The sequence below is a fragment of the Ornithorhynchus anatinus genome, chromosome 7 (assembly GCF_004115215.2).
Source record: "Ornithorhynchus anatinus isolate Pmale09 chromosome 7, mOrnAna1.pri.v4, whole genome shotgun sequence".
Taxonomy (NCBI): Eukaryota; Metazoa; Chordata; class Mammalia; order Monotremata; family Ornithorhynchidae; genus Ornithorhynchus; species Ornithorhynchus anatinus.
This window is the reverse complement of record NC_041734.1, coordinates 66,805,938-66,828,825: the sequence shown is the minus strand read 5'-3', so window position 1 is coordinate 66,828,825 and position 22,888 is coordinate 66,805,938. Positions and strand designations below refer to the sequence as shown.

At 52.7% G+C, this 22,888-nt stretch overlaps 1 protein-coding gene across 5 annotated transcripts; it reads left to right on the top strand.

Annotated features, from left to right (window-relative positions):
• The first annotated feature begins 9,247 nt into the window (after positions 1-9,247).
• Positions 9,248-22,844, top strand: MICAL1 (microtubule associated monooxygenase, calponin and LIM domain containing 1). 5 transcript variants are annotated; one of them, XM_029069356.1, is made up of 26 exons: positions 9,248-9,445; positions 10,344-10,466; positions 11,264-11,647; positions 11,812-12,019; positions 12,219-12,323; positions 12,512-12,616; positions 13,466-13,621; positions 14,532-14,632; positions 14,753-15,010; positions 15,256-15,371; positions 16,193-16,319; positions 16,880-16,964; positions 17,064-17,211; positions 17,500-17,690; positions 17,813-17,907; positions 18,116-18,157; positions 18,343-18,483; positions 18,699-18,855; positions 19,172-19,233; positions 19,354-19,684; positions 19,797-19,882; positions 20,372-20,485; positions 20,686-20,779; positions 22,000-22,105; positions 22,191-22,264; positions 22,598-22,844. In XM_029069356.1, exons 3-26 carry the CDS (start codon positions 11,390-11,392, stop codon positions 22,747-22,749), a joined length of 3,312 nt encoding a protein of 1,103 aa, XP_028925189.1. In that variant the 5' UTR covers positions 9,248-9,445; positions 10,344-10,466; positions 11,264-11,389; the 3' UTR covers positions 22,750-22,844. The 5 variants fall into 5 exon arrangements, with proteins under 5 accessions (XP_028925189.1, XP_028925194.1, XP_028925190.1 ...); XM_029069361.2 differs by having other exon boundaries at positions 9,361-9,612; positions 10,378-10,466; XM_029069357.2 differs by lacking the exon at positions 9,248-9,445 and adding an exon at positions 9,551-9,612.
• The last annotated feature ends 44 nt before the right edge of the window (positions 22,845-22,888 follow it).

Sequence of the window (22,888 nt, the reverse complement as noted above, 5' to 3'; positions counted from 1 at the left end):
AAAGTCGGTGGTGAGGAGTTTCTGCTTGATGCCAAAGTGGAGGGGCACCTACCGGAAGCTTTTTGAGGAGTAGGGGAATATGGACTGAATGTTCTTTCAGAAAAATGACCTGGGCAGCAGAGTGAAGCGTGAGCTGGAATTGTTGTTATCACTATGGGAGGACTCCCGAATGAGTTTCCCGGTTCTAGAAGCTTCGGGGCCTTTTCCCCCATTTCAGCTAGACACCAGGAGCCTAGCTCCTTATTTCCCACTGATTTGATTCAGAAGAAATGTCTTTAGAAATGGAAGCATTCCATTCCTGGTTTTACTATGTGCCCCAAACTGAACTAATCACCTCCTCTCAACTCTCCCAGCTTTTCCATCACTGTCAACACCACCACAATCCTGTCTCCACCCCCTTATGGAGTCATCTTTGACTCTTCTCTCATACACTTCTCACATCCGGCCTGTCACCAAGTCCTGACGATTCTTCCTTAGTTATATTTTACAGTGCCACCTTTTCCTCTCTGCTAATCCAGCTACAGCACTAATGCCTGCGAGCCTAATCACTTCCCTGGCAGCACAGATTTGCAGCTTCCTTGCTGGTCTCCCGGCCCTGAACCCCCTCCCTCTTCCAATCACCCTACACCCAGAAATCTCTCTTGAAACACTGATTGGAGCACATTATCTCCCCCTACCCCAACAGTGTCTTCAGTGGTTTCAATCACCATTCCCAGAAAGTCTTCATCAGCTTCCAGCTCCCTCTCCACTATAGCCTGGACCTTCACACTTTCCACGTATGAAATTTCTGCCTCCAACCTCCTGATCTCACTATCCTCTTCCCTCTCTTGGGGAGGAAGATGTAAGATATTCCTTTGAGAAGTAGCAAAATTTCAATAGGCAGGAAGTCCATAGCAGAAGGCAGAGGGCAGCGGCCAAGCCGAGACAATGAGAGGGGCTGCCTTGTAAAGAGTTCAATAGTAAACAAGTCTCCCACCGTGGGACTACTGGGTGACTACTAAGTGAAGACGCTCAATGTAGTCACGGAATGAATTTAAAACAAATGGTGGGTCGCTGAGGGAGAGATTCCAGTTTAGTCCTTGGGCAAATCACTTATCTTCTCTGGGCCAAGGGTTCTCATCTGTAAATGGGGATAAAATACCTGTTCTTTCTCCCCTCCTTAGATGCAGACCCCTCCGCTGTGTCCAAACTGATTATTTGTATCAACTCTGTAACTCCAGTGCTTGGCACAAGAGTAAGTCCTTCAGTGCTTAACAGATATCACAGCTATTAATGGGAAGGAGTTCTCTCCTTAATGGCACTGGTTGATCAGGGCTTAAAAAGAAACTAAAGATTAATAATCCCAAGATCTCAAAATTTATCTGAAGTTCAAGGGTCACGTAAGAGGTGGGGCGGAAGACGTTTCTTAACAGCTGAAGAATTGAAGCCAAAGCTTGCAGTTTGGGAATTCTAGGATTTCTTTGTTAATGAGCAAATAGTGATTAGATTAAGCCATATGGATCTTCAGGGAAAACTAAGTGGATAAATAGTTTATATGAAATCCTTAAAATCAAGAAATCAATGGAGTTTACTGAGCACTTACTATGTGCAAAGCACTGTACTAAGCACTTGACATGTTCCCTGCCTGTAACGAGCTTACAGCCTAGAGGGGGAGACAAGCATTAATATGAACAAATAAATATTTTAAAATATATTATTTAAAGATAGATACCTAAATGCTTTGGGGTTGGGGTGAATATCCAATGTCCAAAGGTCACAGATACAAGTGAAATATGTTCCTGTAGCTAGTTTATTTTGGGGACACAATTGGCAAGGAAGTATGACAGAGATTAACCAGAATGAAATTATAATGGTCAAATAAGCTCTGACAGTTGAGGGAATGGAATGGATGCTATATTGATTAAAAAAAACAAAAAGCACAAGTGTCCTGCATATGAAAAAGGGGTATTCATTTACTCAATTGTATTTATTGAGCATTTACTGTGTGCAATGCACTGTACTAAGCACTTGGGAGAGTACACTACAACAATAAACATCCACATTCCCCACCCACAATGAACTTATAAGCATCCTATAAGTCTCATAAATATCATTTTTCATTGGTTTGTGTTAGAAAAGTCAGAAAGTCAGGAACTAAAAAGAACAGCAAAGACTTAACGGCTGGATCCTTGAGCCAACTGATTATTGGTTTCAAAGTTCTCATCCATCACTCTCCAATATCCACCCTCTTCCACTGCTCCACCCAATCTCATTTCCTTACTAATAATAATTGTGGTATTTGTTAAATTTTTACTATGCGCAAAGCCCTGAGGTGGATACAGTGCAGTCAGATCTAACAAAATCCCTGCCCCACATTCTAAGGCATGTGAGGGGAAAGAGAAGAGGAAACTGAAATCCGGAGCAGTTAAGTGACTTGATCTAGGTCACACAGCAGGCAAGTGACAGAGCAAGGATTAAAAGCCGGGTCTCCTGACTCCCAATCCTGTGTTGCTTGCAAACTGTTTCTCGATTGGGCCCTTCTCTCATGTTGTTCCCACAGCCTAGAACTCCTTCCTCAAAACCCATCAGATCTCAGCTCTCCTCATCTTCAAAGTCTGCCTAAAATCTCCCCTCTTTACATAATTTTTCCCTGATGAAACTCCCAGCATCTGAAGTGTTTCAACCAATAGCCACCTCTAGCCTTCTTACCACATTAATATTTATTTATACTCATCCTCAGCACTTGGCATAACACTTTAAACCCAATTGCGCATTCAGTTTTTTATTCTAATTCTACTACTTGTAAATATTTTAAAATCTGTCACCCCCATTAGAGTGTAAACTTCTTGTGAGCAGGGAATGTGTCTTCTGCTTCTGTTCTACTTTTCTGGGTACTTGTCTTATGCTGTCGAGTCGTTTCCAACCCATGCAATCTACTCAGTCGATGCTCAATAAATATCATTACTCCTCTTGCAGTGGCTCAAAAACAAGAGAGATTTGGGCAGACCCATATGATAACAGGACATTTAGAAAAGAAATAATACATATCGGAGTCTAAAGCCCAGATTTAAATGAAATTCAAGTAGACTTTTTGCAAGACATGTGCCCAAGTAAATACTACACCACAGCAATCACAAGAGGTTAAAGATTAAACTAGAACCACCTGAGGGTAAGGTGGTAATAATCAGATCATCCACTAGAAAAATAATCCAATATAATTTAAAGGTAAAAAAAAATATTGTGCAACTTATTGCTATGCAGAGTAATAGGATGGCAGTGTAGGGATGACAGGCATGTTTAGTTATGTTAGTTATAATTTACTACAGCTAAAAATAGGTATCAAAAAGTACCTGAAGGCAAATTACATACCAGCAATAATCTGAGTTTAAAATTCCAGTAGTATGTGTTCTGTGGAATGTACTATTCATTTTAAGGTGAAAATTTAAAGATGACTAATGAATTGGGAATACACCGACTGATAGAGAAAGTTGAAAGACTTTTGGAAAGAGTCCATGTATTAGATATTCATTCATTCAATCCTATTTATCGAGTACTTACTGTGTGCACAGCACTGTATTAAGTGCTTGGAAAGTACAATTCAGCAACAGAGACAATTCCTGCCCACAGCGGGCTCACAGTCTAGAAGCGGGGAGACCGGCATCAAAACAAGTAAACAGGCATCAATAGCATCAATATAAATATAATTATAGATATATACACATTATTAATATGAATAGAATTATAAATATGAACCTATATTTATTTGCTATTGTTTTAATGAGATGTTCATCCCCTTGATTCTATTTATGGCTATTGTTTTTGTCTGTCTCCCCCGATTAGACTGTAAGCCCGTCAAAGGGCAGGGACTGTCTCTATCTGTTACCGATTTGTACATTCCAAGCGCTTAGTACAGTGCTCTGCACATAGTAAGCACTCAATAAATACTAATGAATGAATGAACGAATGAATGCACAAATGCTGAGTGGGGGGTAGGGCAAAGGGAGGGAGTCGGGGGGATGGAGAGGTGGATCAGAGGAAAAGGGGGGCTCACTCTGGGAAGGTCTCCTGGAGGAGGTGATGCTTCACTAGGGCTTTGAAAGGGGGAAGTGTGATTGGCTGATTTGAAGAGGGAGGGTGGTCCAGGCCAGAGCTAAAACGTTGGCCAGGGGTTGTCGGTGGGACAGGCGAGAACAAGGACCAGTGTGAAGGTTAGCGGCAGCAGAGGAGCAGATTGTGCGGGCAGGGCTGTCGCAGGAGAGAAGGGAGGTGAGGTAAGAAGGGGCAAGGTGATGGAGAGCTATGAAGCCAATAGTGAGGAGTTTTTGCTTGATACAGAGGTTGATAGGCAAACGCTGGAGATTTTTGAGGACGGGGGTGACGCCCAAAATGTTTATGTAGAAAGACAATCCGGGCAGCAGAGTGAAGTATAAACTCAAGTGGGGAGAGACAGGAGGTTGGGAGATCAGAAAGTAGGCTGAGGCAGTAATTCCGTTGGGATAGGATGAGTGATTGTACTAATGTGGTAGCGGTTTGGATGGAGAGGAAAGGGCGGATCTTGGCGATGTTGTGAAGGTGAGACTGGCAGGTGCTGGTGACAGATTGGATGTGTGGGGTGAATGAAAGAGCGGAGTCAAGGATGACACCGAGGTTACGGGCTTGTGAGATGGGTAGGATGATAGTGCCATCCACAGTGATGGGAAAGTTGGGCAGAGGACAGGGTTTGGGAGGGAAGATAAGACTGTAAACCCACCAATGGGCAGAGACTGTCTCTATCTGTTGCCAATTTGTACATTCCAAGCGCTTAGTACAGTGCTCTGCACATAGTAAACGCTCAATAAATACTAGTGAATGAATGAATAAGGTGCTCAGTCTTGGACACGCTGAGATTTAGGTGGCGGGAGGACATCCGCCTGGTCTGCTTCTTCTCTATCTTCTGATCATTGCCCTCCCTCAAATATGAAAGTGCTTCAGTTAAAATTTGCACTTTTAACTGAAGGAGATGTCCTGAAGGCACGAGGAGATGCGCGCTTGGAGAGAGGGGAAGAGAACAGGGGAGGAGATATAGATTTGGGTATCATCTCCGTAGAGGTGATAGTTGAAGTCGGGGTAGCGAATGATAAAAGGGTGGATCATTGTAATGTGTTTGAATCACAAAGAACTGAATTAAGATCAGTAAAGCAGGATATTTTTCCATTACAGGATGGGGTGAGATAGGCAAATATCAGGGATCAAATATTTTTCTTTTCTTGCCTTATCTTCAGGATTCTGACTTACACTACTGAAAGGATCTAAGAAGCTAAAGTGTGCATTTTTTTCAATGGTACTTGCTAAGTTTTTACTATGAGCCAGGAACTATTCTAAGCACTAGGGAAGCTACAAGATAATCAAGATGGACACAATCCACATGCCACATGGGACTCACGGTCTTAATCTGCATTTTACAGATGAGGTAACTGAGGCACAGAGAAGTTAAGTGACTTGCCCAAGGTCACATAGCAGACAAGTGGCAGAGTCGGAACTGGAACCCGGGTCCTTCTGACTCCCAGGCCTGTGCTCCGTCCATTAGGCAACACTACTTCTCTTGCATTCGTACCATATTTGTGTAGACCGGAAAATGAATTTTATAAATACCCATTTTAACTGAAGCATTTTTATATTTGAGGGAGGGCAATGAGCAGAGGGTAGGGAAGAAGCAGACCAAAGCAGAAACAAGACCATTTCAAACACGACTGTTCTGAAAGACAAGGAAAGGTTCCAGAAGGCAGTGGGCAGGTTTAACTTGGAGGAGAAGACATTTAAAGGTTTTATTGGAAGTGCAGTGCTGTTGGGAAAGAGACCATTAAGACAAGATTGACTAGCTAAAAGGGTTTATTAAGAGAGCAGAAATCCTAGCAGGAATGAACTTTTGACTTACTCTGAGATGCAGCGCGGCTTAGTGAATAGAGTACGGGTCTGGGAGTCAGAAGGTCATGAGTTCTAATTCCAACTCTGCCACATGTCTGCTGTGTGACCTTCTCTGGGCCTCAGTTACCTCATCTGTAAAATGGAGATTAAGAGTGTGAGCCCTACATGGGACAGGGACGGTATCCAATCTGACTACCTTGTATCTACCCAAGAGCTTAGAAGAGTGCTTAGCACATAGTAAATGCTTAACCAAGTACCATACTTACTGACAGAGAGAAACCCAACTATCAACAGATGCGCAAAGCCAAAATGGTAGGACCAATCTGCACCCAGACAGAAGGGTCAGGATGGTAACCATAATAATAATAATAATAATAATGTTGGTATTTGTTAAGCGCTTACTATGTGCCGAGCACCGTTCTAAGCGCTGGGGTAGACACAGGGGAATCAGGATGTCCCACGTGGGGCTCACAGTCTTAATCCCCATTTTACAGATGAGGTAACAGGCACAGAGAAGCTAAGTGACTTGCCCACAGTCACACAGCTGGCAAGTGGCAGAGCTGGGATTCGAACTCATGACCTCTGACTCCAAAGCCCGTGCTCTTTCCACTGAGCCACGCTGCTTCTCGTCCACTTTCACATATAATTGATAATGATTAATAATGACAGAGAGAAATGCTTCCTCCGAAGAAGACTGTGAGCCCCAGGTGGGTCAGGGACTGTGTCCAACCTATCTTACGTCTACTCCAGTACTCCCGGCCTGAATGTTTAACAAATACTATTAAAAAAAAAAAGAGGTTTTAACACTTGTCTTCCCACGTGAAAAAAGTTCATGTCTTTTTAATATGGAAGGCCATTTCTTGTAGAAATTGACACTAAGCTCCTACTCCACTAGTCTTCAGTACAGTTGAGCAATAAAGAGAGAAAATCCCTACTCAAATCGGGCTTTCAGTCTAGGGGGGGAGACAGACAACTAAACAAGTAAACAGGCATCAATTAAAATAGAAATATAGATACACATAAAACAAGCAAATAGTCATCAGTATAAGTAAATAGAATTATAGATATACGCATATATACCCAAGTGCTGTGGGGCAGGGAGAGGGGCTAGAGCAAAGGGAGCGAGTCAGGGCAATGCGGAGGGGAGGGGAAGCTGAGGAAAAGGGGGGCTTAGTCTGGGAAGGCCTCTTGGAGGAGGTGAGCCTTCAGTAGGGCTATCTAACAGGTCACCACACTCTCCACCTTCAAAACCCTCTTGAAATGACATCTTCTCCAAGAGGCCTTCCCTGACTAACCTCTCAGGTTCCCTTTCCACCCTTCCCTCTGTGTTGGCTGTACACTCAGACCTGTACCCCATATGCATTTTCTATTTACCTCACTCACTGCCTCACAGCACTTAGGTACTCTCTGTGGGGCAGAGAGTGAGGTAAATAGAAATATTTGAATGTGTCTCCCATTCTAGTCTGTAAGTAGTGATCACATCTACCAACTGTATTGTACTTTCCCGAGCGCTCAGTGCTCTCCACGCAAGTGGTGCTCAAAAAATACCACTGATTAATTAGAAAGCAAAAGTGAAAACAGTTCCAGGCTCTGTAAGCATCAAACATGTCAACACAAGAGACTACCTTCATTTGAGTCCAAAGTATCCCCATTTGTAGGTCCTTCAATGGCCTTTTCAGCCACACACACACTCCCATACCTGAGGATCATTTGTGGGATGGAGAAGTGTCAGAAAAGAGTGATTGATGCTATGTGGTAGATGCAAATTATGAGAAAGCTGAACTTCTTAAAATGAGTGAATTTATGTCATGTAAATAGACAAACAATGTTGGTGGATCAGGAAGTGCTGAGACCCATATCAAAAGACAAGTCGATCAACACACGATTGGCTTGGGAAAATTTAAGATTTTAGTTATTGATTCCTAGTCTAACTTTTCACAGATTTCAGTACTGCAGAGCAATACTATATCAAATAAGATCATTCACATTAAACCTATTTTTGCAGGACACAGGACACCACCTCAGTTGTGCTGAATTTAAGAAATCTTCAGTGAAATGTGACTTTACACATGTCCTGTCCTGCCCTGAATACCCTGAATCCTACGGGTTAACTGAAAATGGGGTCAAAGTCATTAAGTGATTATTTTCAAAAGCAAAAGATTCAGGCGACACCCCATTTATGATATTATTAAATTACCAACCAACCAATGGGACAGTCACCAACTGGGTTATTTGAGAGGAGAGGCCAAACTAGACTGTCAACAAATTTGGAAGCAAAACTGGGGAAGGGAAGACATTTAAAGGGAGAGAAGTCTAGATAATGCTTAACAAATACCATTAAAAAAAGAGACTTTAACACTTGTCTTTCCATGTGAAAAAGGTTCATGTCTTTTTAATATAGAAGGCCATTTCTTGCAGAAATTGACACTAAGCCCCTACTCCACTAGTCTTCAGTACAATTGAGCAATAGAGAAAATCCCTACCCACAGTGGGTGTTACGTTCTCTGTTGGAAAATATTGGGAGAAATATGCCGATAATGTGGGACGAGTCTTCAATCTCGTATGAGGTCAAAGCTGGATAGGAATGGGAGTCTAGAAGGAATGAAGATTTTTATCTTCTGTATTATGAGCTGGGAAGAGTTCAAGCGTATTTATTGAGCGCTTACTATGTGCAGAGCACTGTACTAAGCGCTTGGAATATACAAATCGGTAACAGATTAGACAGTCCCTGCCCTTTGACGGGTTTACAGTCTAATCGGGGGAGACGGACAGACAACAACAATAGCAATAAATAGAATCAAGAGCAATAAATAGAATCAAGAGTGAAACTACAAGTAAAAACTAGGGTGTCCGTGAAAAAAACCCCACAAAACAAACCGGGATAATAATAATAATAATAATAATAATAATAATTGTGGTGTTTGTTAAGCGCTTATTTTGTGTCAGGGAGTGTTCTAAGTGCTGGGGTGGATACAAGCAAATCGGATTGGACACAGTCCCTGTCCCACGTGGCTCTCAGTCTCAATTCCCATTTTACAGACGAGGTGACTGAGGACCAGAGAAGTGATAAGACCTGCCCAAGGTCCCACAGCAGACGTGGGATCCAGGTTCATTCAATCGTATTTTTATCCTCTATCCTGCTGGACTACGGGATAAACCCTAGGTACAGAGGCAATACCCAGGGAGGAAAAAAAGCCTCAAGTGCAAGATGGGTTTGAAAAAGATTGCTCGTGGGAGTAATTTAAACCGTTTAAAGTTTTGAATTCTTAACGGCAACAAAATAGAGTGGGGGTGGGGGTGGGCTGGGCCCCCTCCAGACCAAGAGGGACGCCCTCCAACCAGGCCCGGCCCGCCCACCCACCCACCCATTTCCCGGCCCTCCCCACCATAAGGGGAGGTCCAACAAAGCCGGGATTCTTGATCGGGGGAGTCACACCAATATGGTGCAGGGTTAGATGCGGACGAAGTGACCCCCCCCTCCCCAGTTCCTGGTGTCCAGCCTCAGTTTCCCCAGGGAGGCTTTCCCCAGGGAGGCTGATGCTCTGAATTCCAGGAGTGGAAGGTGGGAACTCGCAGGCCAGCCGTCCCGGCCCCCTCCCCTCTCCTCCTCCTCACCCCCTTTTTCTTCCTTCCTCCCCCCTGGTTTGACTCAGCCTCCCCCCAGCCCCGCCCCCAGCCCGGCCCGGCCCCCGCCCATCTCCTTCCCCGGTACCTTCGTCCTCGGAGGCGGTAAGTCCGCTGCCCTCGCTCGCTCTGCCGGGGGTCAGGGGTCAGGGGTCTCCCCCCAGGGGGAGGGGAGGCCGCTGCCCGGCTGGGCTCAGCGATTAGGGGAAGCCGTTGCCCGGGGATTCGGAGGAGCCGGGCTCGGGTACCGCCCCCTCGCTTCCCCCTGCGCAGGGCACGGGCGATGGGGATAAGGGATGGGGGTTGGGGACAGACCGAGGGAGGAGGGCAAGGATGCTGCGATAAAGCTGGGGGCTCCTTCCTCCTCCTTTCCCCTTCTTCTCTTCCTCTTTTTCCTTCCTCCTTCTTCCCACTTCATCTCTTTCGCATCCTCCCTTCGGTTTCCCCCTCTCCTACACTTCTTTTTCCCCTTTGTCCCCTTCCCCATTTTCTAGCTCTTCCCTCCCTCTTTCTCCCCTCCTTTCCCGTCTTGCTTCTCCTCCCTCCCTCTCCCTCTTTCCCTGCCCTCCTTCTCCCTCTTTTCCCTGCTCCTCCCCATTTCCTTTCCCTGTGCGCCTCCTCCCTTTTCCCTCTCTTCCCTGCTCCTCCCCTTTTCCTTCCCTGCCCTCCTCCCCCCCCCCACCACTTTCCTCCCTCTTTCCTCCTGTCCTCCTCCCCACCTCTCTCCTCGCCTCCCCTATTCTCTCCCCTTCCCCTATTCCCTCCTCCCTCCTCCGGGACCAGATGGAAACTCTGATGGGGCTTCTCCCAGCTGCCATCTCCTGTGACCCTCCCAGGCCAAAATTCACTCCCCCTCTCCCTGGTGTGTAGTCGTGCCTGCGTGGTCATGCCCCTGTTTCCACATCAGCCTCCCTGGAACAGCTGGGGCTCATTTTAATCCAGAAGCAGCTGCAGGAAAGGTAAGAGGCTGACAGTCCGCTGCTGAGTTGGCTGAGACAGAAACCGGTCCCTTCCCCCAGCTGCTCCCACAGCCTGGGACAGTTGGCCTGGAACAGCCGCCCTCTCTGCCTAGTGGTCAAGGTGTCCCGGCCCCTCTACCCTACCCTCAGTAAAGGCTCCGGGAGGCCTCTGCCCACCTCTGCCCTGTGGCATACTGGCCCCATTCTCAGCCTCAGCCCCCTTCCTCGTTTGGCCCCCTCTGTGTCCACCCGTCTCCCCGGCCCCTTTCTTCATTCGCCCCCTCTGTGTCCGCCCATCCTGGCCAACCGAGAAACTTTTCCTCTTCAGTCCTCCCAGCCCGGGGGTGGGGGGACAAAGGAAGCCTTGTGTGTGGGGAGGGATGGGGGAGCCGATGAAGGGACTAAGCGGAGCTTTGAGACCAGCCAGGGGCAGGGGTGCAGGGCTGGAGTGCTGGCGGGGGAAGGCGGGGAGTCGAAACCCTCCTCCGGGGGTGAGGGAAAAACTAGAGGCCCTACCTCCCTCCTCTGATCTGGGACCCCACCCTCCCCCAGTAAATTTGTCCCTCTCTAAACCTGTTCGCTGTGCAAGTGTCTTCCGCTTAACGAAGCTAGGGAAATGACCCAACCGCAGTGAGTCAGGTGCCACATGCAGACTTCCTGGGGCCCGGCCTATTCTGGGGGAGTGGAGCCTGGCTAGCAGCGCAGCACAGACCCCTGGGAAACTGAGGGCTGTAGTGACCGGAGTGAGGGGCCGGTGGGGGCAGTGGGGCTAATCTGTTCCCATTTCACATCACCAGGGACCAAAGCGGGCGAGGAGGCTGAGTCGGCGTGGTCTCTCCAACTGCCAGTCATCGGGATCCCCTCCGCAAGAACCATCTCCTCACTCCCCACGCCCGCCTTGGCCTCCTCCAGCCGCTGGCCCCATGGCAGATCCCACTTCTCAGACCTCAGCCCAGAGTCTCTTTGAGAACTTCCTGCAGGCTCAGTGCTGCCCGGATGTGCTGAGTAGCTTCCAGGCCCTGTGTGGGCGGCTGGGGCTGGAGCCTGGCGGGCAGCTGCCAGGCTACCATAAACTCAAGGCAAAGCTCAATTTCTGGAGTGCCAAGAACCTCTTGGACAAGTTGGACAAGCGGGCAGGGCAGCCTGCCTACAGCCAGGGTCAAGCCTGCACAAATACCAAGGTGACTAGGGGGTGAGTCCTGGTGGAGGGGCATCTTTTGGGGCGAGGGGACACGGAGGGGCACGGAGAAGGCCTGGAGGTAGAGGGAGAGGGTATGGGGGAGAGCGAGCAGAGCTGGCCCTGGCCCTTTGCCCCACTAGCCCCCTTCCCCCTTGGCTATGGCAGTGCCTGGTGGTGGGCGCAGGGCCGTGTGGACTGAGGGCAGCCGTGGAGCTGGCACTGCTGGGGGCTCACGTGGTGGTGGTGGAGAAACGTCACGACTTCACCCGTCACAATGTACTGCACCTGTGGCCCTTCACCATCCATGACCTGCGGGCTCTGGGTGCCAAGTCGTTCTATAGACGCTTCTGCACCGGCACGTTGGACCACATCAGTGAGTGGGCACTGGAGCTAAGGAGGGTGGGCACAGGGACCACATCAGTGACTGGCCACGGGGGAGCCATAGTGGAGCCTGGGGTTGGGATTGTGGGGGCCCGGAACTGGGCTGGGGCCGCCGGGGGGAGGGGAGTCTGTGGTTGGGAGGGGCTGGGTTGCAGCAGCAGACCTGCTCCCCCCACCACTGCTCCCCACAGGCATCCGACAGTTGCAACTGCTCCTGCTGAAGGTGGCCCTCCTTCTGGGCGTTAAGCTGCACCTGGGCGTCAGGTTCACCGGCCTGCGCCCCCCAACCCACTCAGGTCTGTGCATCCTCCCTGTGGTTCCCATGCCCCAGGGGTCAGTGACCTTCCCCTCCCCTCCTCCTGATGAGTGTCCCTCCTGGTAGCATTGCCCCACCTAGACCACAGACACCCCAGGGGCTCTATCCACCCTACTAAGGGAGTGGACCACCCTCTGTCTTCAGCTGTTGGGACGCCTTTCTTACCAGGGAGTGGCTGGCAGGCAGAATTCCAGCATGACGTCCCCAGCGCGCTGGCCCAGTACAAGTTTGATGTCCTCATCTCAGCAGCTGGGGGCAAGTTCGTCCCTCAGGGTGAGTGACTCCGTGCTCTCCCTCCCCCTCCTTCCTTCCAGTGTCCACAATCTGGATCCCTCTCTAGCTTTCTTGACACCCTCAACCTTTGCCCCACTCTGCCCGTGCTACCTCCACCTGGCTTTGTGGGATAAGGGCAGGAGAATGGGGTAGTTGCTTCAGGGCCAAATGGGGATAGGACAGAGAGTGTGGTCATCCATCCTCTTCTTTCCGCCAACCCCTTAGCAGCCCCCACTCTAGTGTCCCTTCTCCCAGTAAACTGTAAGTTGGTTATTGTTGTATTCTACTTTCTGCACACATTAAGCGCTCAATAAATATGACTGAATGAAAGAGTGAAAGGCTTCCAGATCATCTGCTTTTCCTGATGCCTCTGGTGCCCACAACAAGCCAGGCGGAGTTGGCTGGATACCAGGAGGCTGCTCCCTTCCACGCTTTCCATTTCTCCCAGTCTGTCCCTGTGATAGTGTCAGAGTGGCCTGGGGAGGTAACACTTGGCAGGGCCCAGGCTCTGACCGTCACTGCCCACTAGCCCCAGAGCGGCCCCTCAGCCGCAAGATAAGCCCTGGCTCTGATCATTACTGCCCACCTTCCCTAAAGCAGCTGCTCAGTGAAGGAAAAGCCTGGGCTCTGACCATCAGTGCCTGTTTGCCCGAAGTAGCCCCTGGGGCACAGGTAAAGCCCGGGCTCTGATCATTATTGCCCATCTGCTTCAGGGTGGCCCCTCGGGAGCAGGCAAAGCCCAGGGCATCCCGGGCTCCGAATGTACTGCCCACCTGCCCCAGGGCTGCCCCTCGCTCGGGAGCCGGCCCCAGGAATGTGCTGACTTAGATAGCCCCCACGGCCTTTCAGGTTTCACACGGCGGGAGACGCGGGGCAAGCTGGCCATCGGCATCACGGCCAACTTCGTGAACAGGCACACGGCGGAAGAGACCCGGGTTCCTGAGATCAGCGGCGTCGCCCAGATCTACAATCAGAACTTCTTCCGGAAGCTACTCCAGGACACTGGTCAGTGTTGCCCCTTACCAGGGCGTCCCCCTCAGGGCCCCATGGGGTCTGGGCCACAGAAGGACTTCAGGCCAGAGGCCTGACCCCATTACCTACCCCTCTCCTCTAACTCCCCACCCTTCCCCTGAGGCCTCCTTGGGCCATTGGGATGAACAATGGGACACTGAGGGCCTGCCTAGAAGGACTCGGCCCAGCCCCTCTGAGACACTTCATGCCCAGGGTAACCACTGGACAGCAAAGGCCAGTGAAACCACTGGGCAGTGGGACTTGGTCTGGCTGAGTCTTCTTTTTTACTTTCATTGGTATTCGTTAAGCGCTTACTATGTGCCTAGCACTGTATTAGCACCGGGGTAGATACAAAATAATCGGTTTGAACACAGCCCGTGCTCCACAGAGATGAGGTACCAGAAGCAGAGAGAAGTTAAGTTCCTCATACAGCAGACAAGTGGAGAAGCGGGTTTAGAACCCAGGTCCTCTGACTCCCAGGCCTGTGCTCCTTCCACTAGACCACGCTGCTTCTCAGACCCTCCCTCTTGGGGACTGGCCCAGGAAGACCTAAGGCCCCTTAGGGAAGAGGGGAGGGGCCGGGGGCAAGATGCTCCCTCCACCCTTTTCCCCACCCCCCTGCCACTCTAGGAAGCAGCATGGCATAGTGGTAAAGCCCGGGCCTGGGAATCAGAAGGTCTTGGGTTCTAATTCCAGCTCCGCGATGTGTTTGTGGTGTGGCCTTGGGTAAATTACTTCACTTCTTTGTGTCTCAGTTACCTTAGCTGTGAAATGGGAATTAAGACTGTGAGCCCTATGCGGGACAGGGACTATGTCCAACCTGATTTTCTGTATCCACCCCAGTACTTAGTACAGTGCCTGGCACATAGTAAGTACTTAACAAGGACCATAATTTCCATTTCAGGCATTGACCTGGAGAACATCGTGTATTACAAGGATGACACTCATTACTTCGTGATGACAGCCAAGAAGCAGAGCCTGCTGCGGCGGGGGGTGCTGCGCCAGGTTTGCGGGGGAGCCTGCTGTAGTTGGGGGGTGCTGGGCAGGAGGAGGGTAGCAGTGAGAGCCTGGTCTGCCTCCCCCTACCTCCTCAGCCTCTCCTCCAGCCCTCCCCCTTCTCCCCAGGACTGGCCCGAGACAGAGAAGCTGCTGGATGCAGCCAACTTGGTCCCCGAGGCCCTGCAACGTTTTGCCCTTGACGCCGCCACCTTTGCCACTGAAAACCAGCTGGGGGACCTGGAGTTTGCCCTCGATGCCCGCGGCCTCCCTGACGTCGCCGCCTTCGACTTCACGGGCATGATGCGGGCGGAGAGCGCCGCCCGTGTGCAGGAGCGGCACGGGGTCCGCCTGCTGCTGGGGCTGGTGGGGGACTGCCTGGTGGAGGTGAGCCAAATCAGGAGATCCTGCGGGAAGGGAAGGGGAAGTCCCGGGTGGGGGTTGCTTCTGGGAGCACCGCTTTGATGCAGGGCAGGATGGGGATTCTTCCGGCTCTTATGACCAGGAGCCAAGGGAACCATGAATAGAGAGTGGGGCTGGAGCGGACACGTGAATAAAGAGTGGGGTGGTCCAGGGGCTCGATGCCAGTGCCGGCCACGTCCGCCTGACCAGCCCTTCTGTCCTGTCCCTAGCCTTTCTGGCCCCTAGGCACAGGAGTAGCCCGAGGCTTCCTGGCAGCCATGGATGCGGCCTGGATGGTGAAGCGTTGGGCCGGGGGCGTAGGGCCTCTGGAGGTGCTGGCTGAGAGGTGAGCAGCGAGCAGACGGGCAGCTGAAGCGGGCGGCGGGGAGCTGGGCCAGCCACTGGGAGAACCTGATCCCTCCGTGCCCCCTGCAACCCATCTACCCACCCCCGCCAAGAACCCCACTCCCTGGCTCTCAATCATTCAGTGGTATTTACTGAGTGCTTACGGTAGGCAGAACATATGCTAAGCACTGGGGAGAGCATTCACTCATTCAGTCGTATTTATTGAGTGCTTACTGTGTGCAGAGCACTGTACTAAATGCTTTGAAAGTACAATTTGGCAACAGATAGCGACAATCACTACCCAACAACAGGCTCACAGTCTAGAAGAGGGGATACACTCCATCTGGTATTTGAGTGCTTACTGTAGGCAGAGCACTTTATTAAACACTTGGTAGACTACAGTCAATCAGTAGTATTTATTGCTCACTTAGTGTATGCAGAGCACTGTACTAAATGCATGGGGAAAGAACAGTACAATGAGAGTTGGTAGGAGGATCTTACAGTTTAGAGGAGGGGGCAGACCTAAAAATCAGTTACAGATATGTACATAAGTGCTGTGGGGCTGAGGGTGGGGTGACTATCGAGTGCTTAAAGGGCACAGATCCAAATGCATGGGAGATGCAGAGGGAGGTGGGTAGGAGAGAGGAGTGATTAGTCAGGGAAGACCTCTTGGAGATGTCCACTCTCCTGCTCTCTGAGAATCTGTCTCCTCTTCCCTTCCCATCCCATCGATCCAGTCCAAGACTGTCCCCACCTAGGGCTCGTCCCGTTGTCCTCCCTTGACCCTCTCTCCTTCCCTGACTCCACCCTCCTCCCTACCAGGGAGAGCCTGTACCAGCTCCTATCGCAGACGTCGCCGGATAACATGCACCGGACCGTGACCCAGTACAGCTTGGACCCTGTCTCCCGCTACCCTTCCCTGAATCCCCGGGCCGTGGCTCCCCACCAGGTTTTTCCCATGGCGCTTGACCCTATCTGTTCTGTCAGGCAGAAGTCTGCGGGGTGGGGGATTTTCTGGCCGGGCTCACTTGACTGGGGCTACTATCCCCAGCAGCCCAGCATTTGGTGACCCTGGCCCCTGTGGGGTAATGCCACAGGAGCCAGTGGCCTCTCCAGCCTGAACCTGTTTCACAACCAGGTTGGGGGAATGAAAGGGGTGTCTGGCCCAGCCCAAACCCAATGGGAATTTGGGGTTCAGTAGGCAGTGGAATCAGCTCCTGACCTTGGGGGTTCATCTGAATCCTCACCCATTCTTCTACACTAGCCTCCTCACCTCCTGTCCAGACTCCTCTTCCTTGTCCACCCCTGCCTCCACCCCTGCCCCGGCCGCTTCCCTCAGCCTCCGTCTCCCTTCAGCCCATGCCTCCCCTCTCAGCCCGTCCTTCCCCTCAACCTGTCCCTTCCCTCAAATCCAATAGTCTGTCCACTCTTCCCTATAGTGGAAGTGTCAGGGCGGCCGGGTGGGGCAGAAAGAGAGAGGAGGTCAGGGGCCAAATAGAGCTGTTGCAGGTGCGGCACCTATATGACATGGGGCAGGAGGAGCTGGAGCCGAGTGGGGGTGACGTGCCCGATTCCAGAGAGACCCCCGACCAGGGTGAGGTCCCCCTTGCCCCCTCGCTCCCGCCCCCCTATTTCCTCCCCAGCCCCCTAGATGGGGCCGCCTCAGGACGTGGCCACCTTCTTTCTCCCCAAGGGCTGGCAGTCACCCCAGAGGAGCTGCTGCGCTGGTGCCAGGAGCAGACGGCCGGATACCCGGGAGTGCAGGTCACCGACCTCTCAACGTCCTGGGCTGACGGGCGGGCCCTGGCAGCCCTGGTGCACCGAATGCGGCCGGACCTGCTGTAAGTGAAGGAGGGGGCAGAGAGGCAGTGCACAGGGAGGGAAACAGATGGAACCTGGGGCCTTGGGAGGATGTGGGTGAGATAAAGGGGGCCCTGGAAGAGATCTGTGGGTAGGAGGGTGGCCAGGTTTAGGCTGCGGATGACTCCTCCAATAACCCCCGCCTCAAACTTCCCCTGCCCACTCCCAGGCTTTGCTCATCCAAGCCTCAGGATTTGAGCGTCTGACTCAGAGGGTGGGAGCGGAGGGAGGGTCGGTCCAGTTATCCCCTCCCTTCCTCTTTGCTCCAGGGACTTCTCGGCTCTGGAGGGGCACCCGGCCCTGGAGACCACGGCGCGGGTGCTCCGGCTGGCGGAGCAGGAGCTGGGTATTGCTCCCGTCCTGTCCGCGTCAGAGCTGGTGGCTATGACGGATCAGCTAAGCCTTGTGGCCTACCTGAGCCATTTCTATATGGCTTTCAGCAAGACCTCCCGCCCCCCAGGTGAGGTGGAGAAGAGAAGGCCAGGGCAGGGCTGGGGACTGGGGTTGGGGCCGGCCGGAGTGGGACGTTGGCCATCTGTCCAGCCTGTGGTTGTGGTGCCAGGCTGATTATCTGCATTTCAGGCCCAGCCCAAAGCCCCGTCTCCCCCAGGATCCCCAGTGCCATCCTGTTCCTCAGCAAACTGCAGAGGACGCTTCAGAGGAACCGCTCCCAGGTGGTGTGTGTGTATGTGTGTTTGTGCACACACGGGTGTGTGGCGGTGGGGGGTAGAAATCAAGGCAGCCACGTCTGAGGAGGGGTTAGCGGGAATGGGGCTAGGATGGCTCTGAGGGACCAGCGGGGAGACGGACCCCTCAAGAAGCAGTGCTTGGGGACAGTGGGGCAGGACGGGGCAGGGCCTGAAGACTGCTGCTGTGTCATTTCAGGAGAACAAAGAGGATGGAGGTGGCAAGAAACCTCGGCTAGAGGTGATTTTATGGGGAGGGGCACCTTCCCCCCCCCCCCTTCCTCTTCACTCTTAATTCCCGTCTCCTCCCCATTCCTAACCATCCCTTCCCGTTCCCTCTCTTCAGCTCTTCCTCTTCCCCTCTTTCCCCCTCCTCTGGTCCATCTGAGCTGTTCTCACCCGCCATCTCCGTCTCTCTTCCCCCAGGCTCCTGCAGCCAGCCCTACCAGTCTGCCCACCGGGTTGAGCGCCGCTGCCTTCCCCACCGAGCCTGAGCCTGGGTCTCTTCCCACCCTGGAGCCGGCCCTGCCCGAGCCCCCAGGTCCCCTGGCTGCGGCCGACCGTGAGGTGAGAGTGCCGCCGTCCTGGAGGAACGGGAGGCAAACCTGACCCGGGGAGCAGGGGACTGATTTTCCTGCGTCTGGGGAAGTTCAGCCTCGGGAGCGGGGGACCCTCTGGGATGGCTCTTGTCAGCCCTCTGAGTCCCAGCCTCCACAAGCTGCCATTTGACCTGGGCCCTCCCCTTGCTCTCCCTCCTTTTCCTTCCCTCTCCTCCTCTTCAGCCTGGGGAAGGAGCACTGTGCTCCTTGTGCGGGGGGCATCTGTACATCCTGGAGCAGCTTCGAGCCGACGGCCGCTTCTTCCACAGCAACTGTTTTCGCTGCCATTTCTGTGAGGCCAAGCTGAGGCCCGGCAACTACAGCCGGGACCCTAGAGATGGTGAGGACAGCAAGGAGGCCACCCAGGGAAGGTCCCCCAGAGCAGAGCGGGGCAGGGAGAGGGCTTTGGGGCTCCCACCCTGCCCCCCAATCAAGGGCCTAGGGTGCTGAAAGGAGTGACTGACTAGCTGGGCGGAGGCAGGCTCATCTCTCACCTCCCAGAACCCTTGGGGCCCAGATCAGGAGAGGGTGGTTGGGGAATTGGACGGGGGCCCTGGGCTGGAACCCCAGCCAGGGTTGGGGAATCTGCTTTGGTGGCTAGAGAGCTGGACGGGGGACAGCGATGGTCACTCTTATCTGAACTTCCCCGGCCCCAGGTCACTTCTACTGCTCCTTGCACCTTCCTCCGGCCAGCAGTGATGTCCCCACTGGGGAGCAGGTGAGCATGATGGGCAAACATGGTGGGTGAGGCAGAGGGCATGGATCTAGGGTTCTAGAGAGGCTAGCGGGGAGATGTAGGGCCTGACTTCTAGCCTGGCATCAACTTTGATTTGGACAGGAGCCCCCCAAGGAGGAGGAGATGATGGAGTCTCTGCCCCCAGCTTCGCCACCCACAGAGGCGGGCGATGTCCTGGACGGCCCGGTTTGCCCCCCACTCCGGCGGATCAGACTCTCCAGTCTCGAGCGCAGGCAGCTCTCCTCACTGAACTTCGGCCCCGAATCCCAGAATGACATGCCCACGGCCCCGTGCCCGGGGGTCCCGCCCCCCAAGCCTCCCCGCAGCATCATGGTCGAATCCCACCACGCCCTGGAGCGCAGCTTCGGGGGCTGGGGGGTGTCCAGCCTGGGAATGCCCGGCCTGGTGGGGATGCCCGGCTTGGGTCTGCCAGGTAATGTAGCGCTGCCCAGATGGATGTGTGCTGAGTCCAGTGGGGAGGAAGGGAGGGATGGAGGGAAGGTGAGCTCCCTCCAGTCAGATGGATCTGGATCTTGCCCCCACAGGGCAAGAGGATGACAAGGACCACGAGGAGGAGGAGGAAGAAGAAGAGGAGGAGGAGGAGGAGGATCATTTGGGGGAGGTGGAGCAGGTGAAGAAGGAACTGTACCCCTGGACCAGTAGTGACTAGTGACCACCCCCAACCCCAACCTGGGACTAGCCACTGAGTCTGGTCCCCTTGGACTCTCTGAATCCTTTTGTGCTGGTCCAGCAAGTTCAAGAAGGGCTGGATCAATTTGGGGCTGAGTGGTCCACAGTGGCTCACTAGAGGGAATGTGGGGGTTGGGGAGATGTTCCATCCAAACCGTCAGGGGCCTTTGTCCAGGAAGGCTACCATTGCAACAGTTGTTGCCGAATTGTACTTTCTAAGCGCTTAGTACAGTGCTCTGCACACAGTAAGTGCTCAATAAATACTACTGAATGAATTGCAAGCTTCCTCCCAAGGACCTGGGCAGGTAGGTGGGCTAGCCCTTGTTTTCATTCATTCATTGATTCAATAGCATTTATTGAGCGCTTATTATGTGCAGGGCACTGTACTAAGCACTTGGAATGTACAATTGAGCTGCCCTGTTGTCCATAGGGCCTGCTGACTGTGGCTGGGAGCTCAGACCCACAGAGGCAGTATCCCACTTGGCGGCGGACACTGATGCGCAGGGCCCTGGAGGAGCAGAGGAAGAGGTTCTCCAAAGCTCAGGTGAGGCTAGGGGTGGGCGAGGGCAGGGGGTGGGGGGCTCGGGACCTTGGACTAGAGCAGAGTCTGTTGAGCGGGATGGAGGTCAGCGGTGGGGGTAGGTATCCTCTGCTGGGAGGATCGCTGCTCTTGCCTAGCAGAACCTGAACGGTCCCAGATACCCCCCACCCTTCTCCTCTCTTCTTCTGCACCCCGTTTCTCAGGCCATCCAGAGGCGCCTGGATGAGATAGAAAACACCATACGGGAGTTGGAGGCGAAAGGTGTGACAGAGGAGCTGGCACTGAGGAAACAGGAGCGTGAGTAAAAGCAAGAGGGTCGGGCCTTTACCTGGGTCCAGGTGTGTCCCGGGGTGAGCGTTATCATTGACTCATCTTTCTCATTCAACCCCCAAATATTACTAAATCCTGTTCGTTCAACCTTCACACCACCACTAAAACCTGCCCTCTCCTCTCTATCCCTACTGCTACCAAAACCTCTCTCACCCAAGTCCTGGGCTCTGGCCTGGAATTCCTTCCCTCCTCCTATCTTCCAGCCGTTCACTCTACCCACCTTCAAAGCCTTATGAAGAGCACATGAAAAGCAGCGTGGCCTTGTGGTTAGGGCACCGGCCTGGAAGTCAGAAGCTCTTGGGTTTTAGTCCCGGCTCTGCCACTTGCCCAAGGTCACAAAGCAGACAAGTCACTTTGCTTCATTGTCCTTCAGTTACCTCATCTGTAAATTGGGAAGCAGTGTGGCTCAGTGGAAAGAGCACGGGCTTGGGAGCCAGAGGTCATGGGTTTGAATCCCAGCCCTGCCACTTGTCAGCTCTGTGACTGTGGGCAAGCCACTTAACTTCTCTGTGCCTCAGTTCCCTCATCTGTAAAATGGGGATTAAGACTGGGAGCCTCACGTGGGACAATCTGATTACCCCGTATCTACCCCAGCGCTTAGAACAGTGCTTTGCACATAGCAAGCGCTTAACAAATACCAATATTATTTATTAAAGTGGGGACTAAGACTACGAGTCCCATGTGAAACATGGACCGTGTCCAATTTGATTACCTTGTATCTACCCCAGCACTTAGAATAGTGCTTGGCACACAGTAAGTGCTTAACAAATACCCTTAAAAAAAAAAAAAGCACATCCCATCCAAGCGTCCTTCCGTGACTAAACCCTCATCTCCTCTTTTCTCAATCCCTTCTGCGTCACCCTTGCATGAGGATTTTCACCCCTCCCTCAGCCCCATAGCACTTATGTACATAGTCATAATTTATATTAATGGGAGTCTTCCCCTCTACACTGTAAGCTCACTGTGGGTAGGGAACAGGTCTACCCACTCTGTTATATTGTAGTCTCCAAAGCGCAGTGCTCCGCACACCATAAGTGCTCATAAATATAATTGACCACAGGGAGAACCTGTCCCTCTTGTGCTGGGTGACCTGTTGAGGTACCATGCCCTGTGCCCTGCCCTCAACCCCCAGGGACTCCCTGTCCAGCGCCCCTCCCCAACTGAACTCCTGGCCCTGTGCCCTGCAGTGCCAAACTCCTCGAAGGACCAGAAGTTGCCGGGGGTGGAGAAGCTGTTGCAACTGGTGCAGAGAAAGAACATGCTGTTGGCAGAAGAGGCAGACCTCATGATCACGTGAGCCCTAGGGAAACGGGGTGGGGGGCCTGGGCAGGAGTCAGCTGTCCCCCCCGGGGCTTCTTCACACCGTTTCGACCCAAAGGGTGAAGGAGCTGCGCCTGGAAGAGGAGCAGTGCCAGCTGGACCAGGAGCTGCGAACCTACATGAACCTAGAAGGCGAGTGTCAGTGTGGAGGGGACGGAACTGGATTTGCTCCCTCTATTCACCCAACGTCAGTCCCAATGCACTTCTGTACATAGCCGTAATTTATTTCTATAAATGTCTGTCTCTCTAGATTGTAAGCTCCTTGCAGGCAGGGAATGTGTCTGCCAACTCTGATACTGTTGTCTCCTAAGTGCTTAGTACAGTGCTCTGTACACAATAAGCGCTCAACAAATACCATGGATTGATTGATGGGGGCCGAGTGGGGTCTGCCGGGCCGAGGGGGGTCTGCGTCAGCTGCTGCCTCCCTGCTCCCCGTCTCACCCTCCCCGCGCCCTCCCCTCACAGAGGCCCTCAAGACGGACACTGAGCGACAGGCAGAGAAGCAGACGCTGCAGCGGCTGGTGGATGTGGTGAACCAGCGCGATGCCCTGATCCGTTTCCGGGAGGAGTGCCGACTGGGCGAGCTGCCCCCGCTAGGGGCTGAGGGCCGGGGCTAGGGCCGGGACTCGGACTCGTCTGGAAGCTCGGCCCCCCCGGAGCCATTTTCGACAGGGGCCAGCACGACGTCTACAATAAAGAGGCTTCTGCTGGAGCGGGCAGCCTGCTGTGAGTCGTGTAGGCGGGGCCCCCTCTCTC

What these genes read in the sequence shown, in the direction of transcription:
- MICAL1 (XM_029069356.1), top strand. Translation starts at nt 11,390, where the DNA reads ATGGCAGATCCCACTTCTCAGACCTCAGCCCAGAGTCTCTTTGAGAAC. An exon ending in GGGCAAGTTCGTCCCTCAGG is followed by an intron (nt 12,617 to 13,465) that starts GTGAGTGACTCC and finishes ACGGCCTTTCAG; the next exon opens with GTTTCACACGGCGGGAGACG. An exon ending in ATTTGGGGGAGGTGGAGCAG is followed by an intron (nt 19,883 to 20,371) that starts GTGAAGAAGGAA and finishes TGTTGTCCATAG; the next exon opens with GGCCTGCTGACTGTGGCTGG.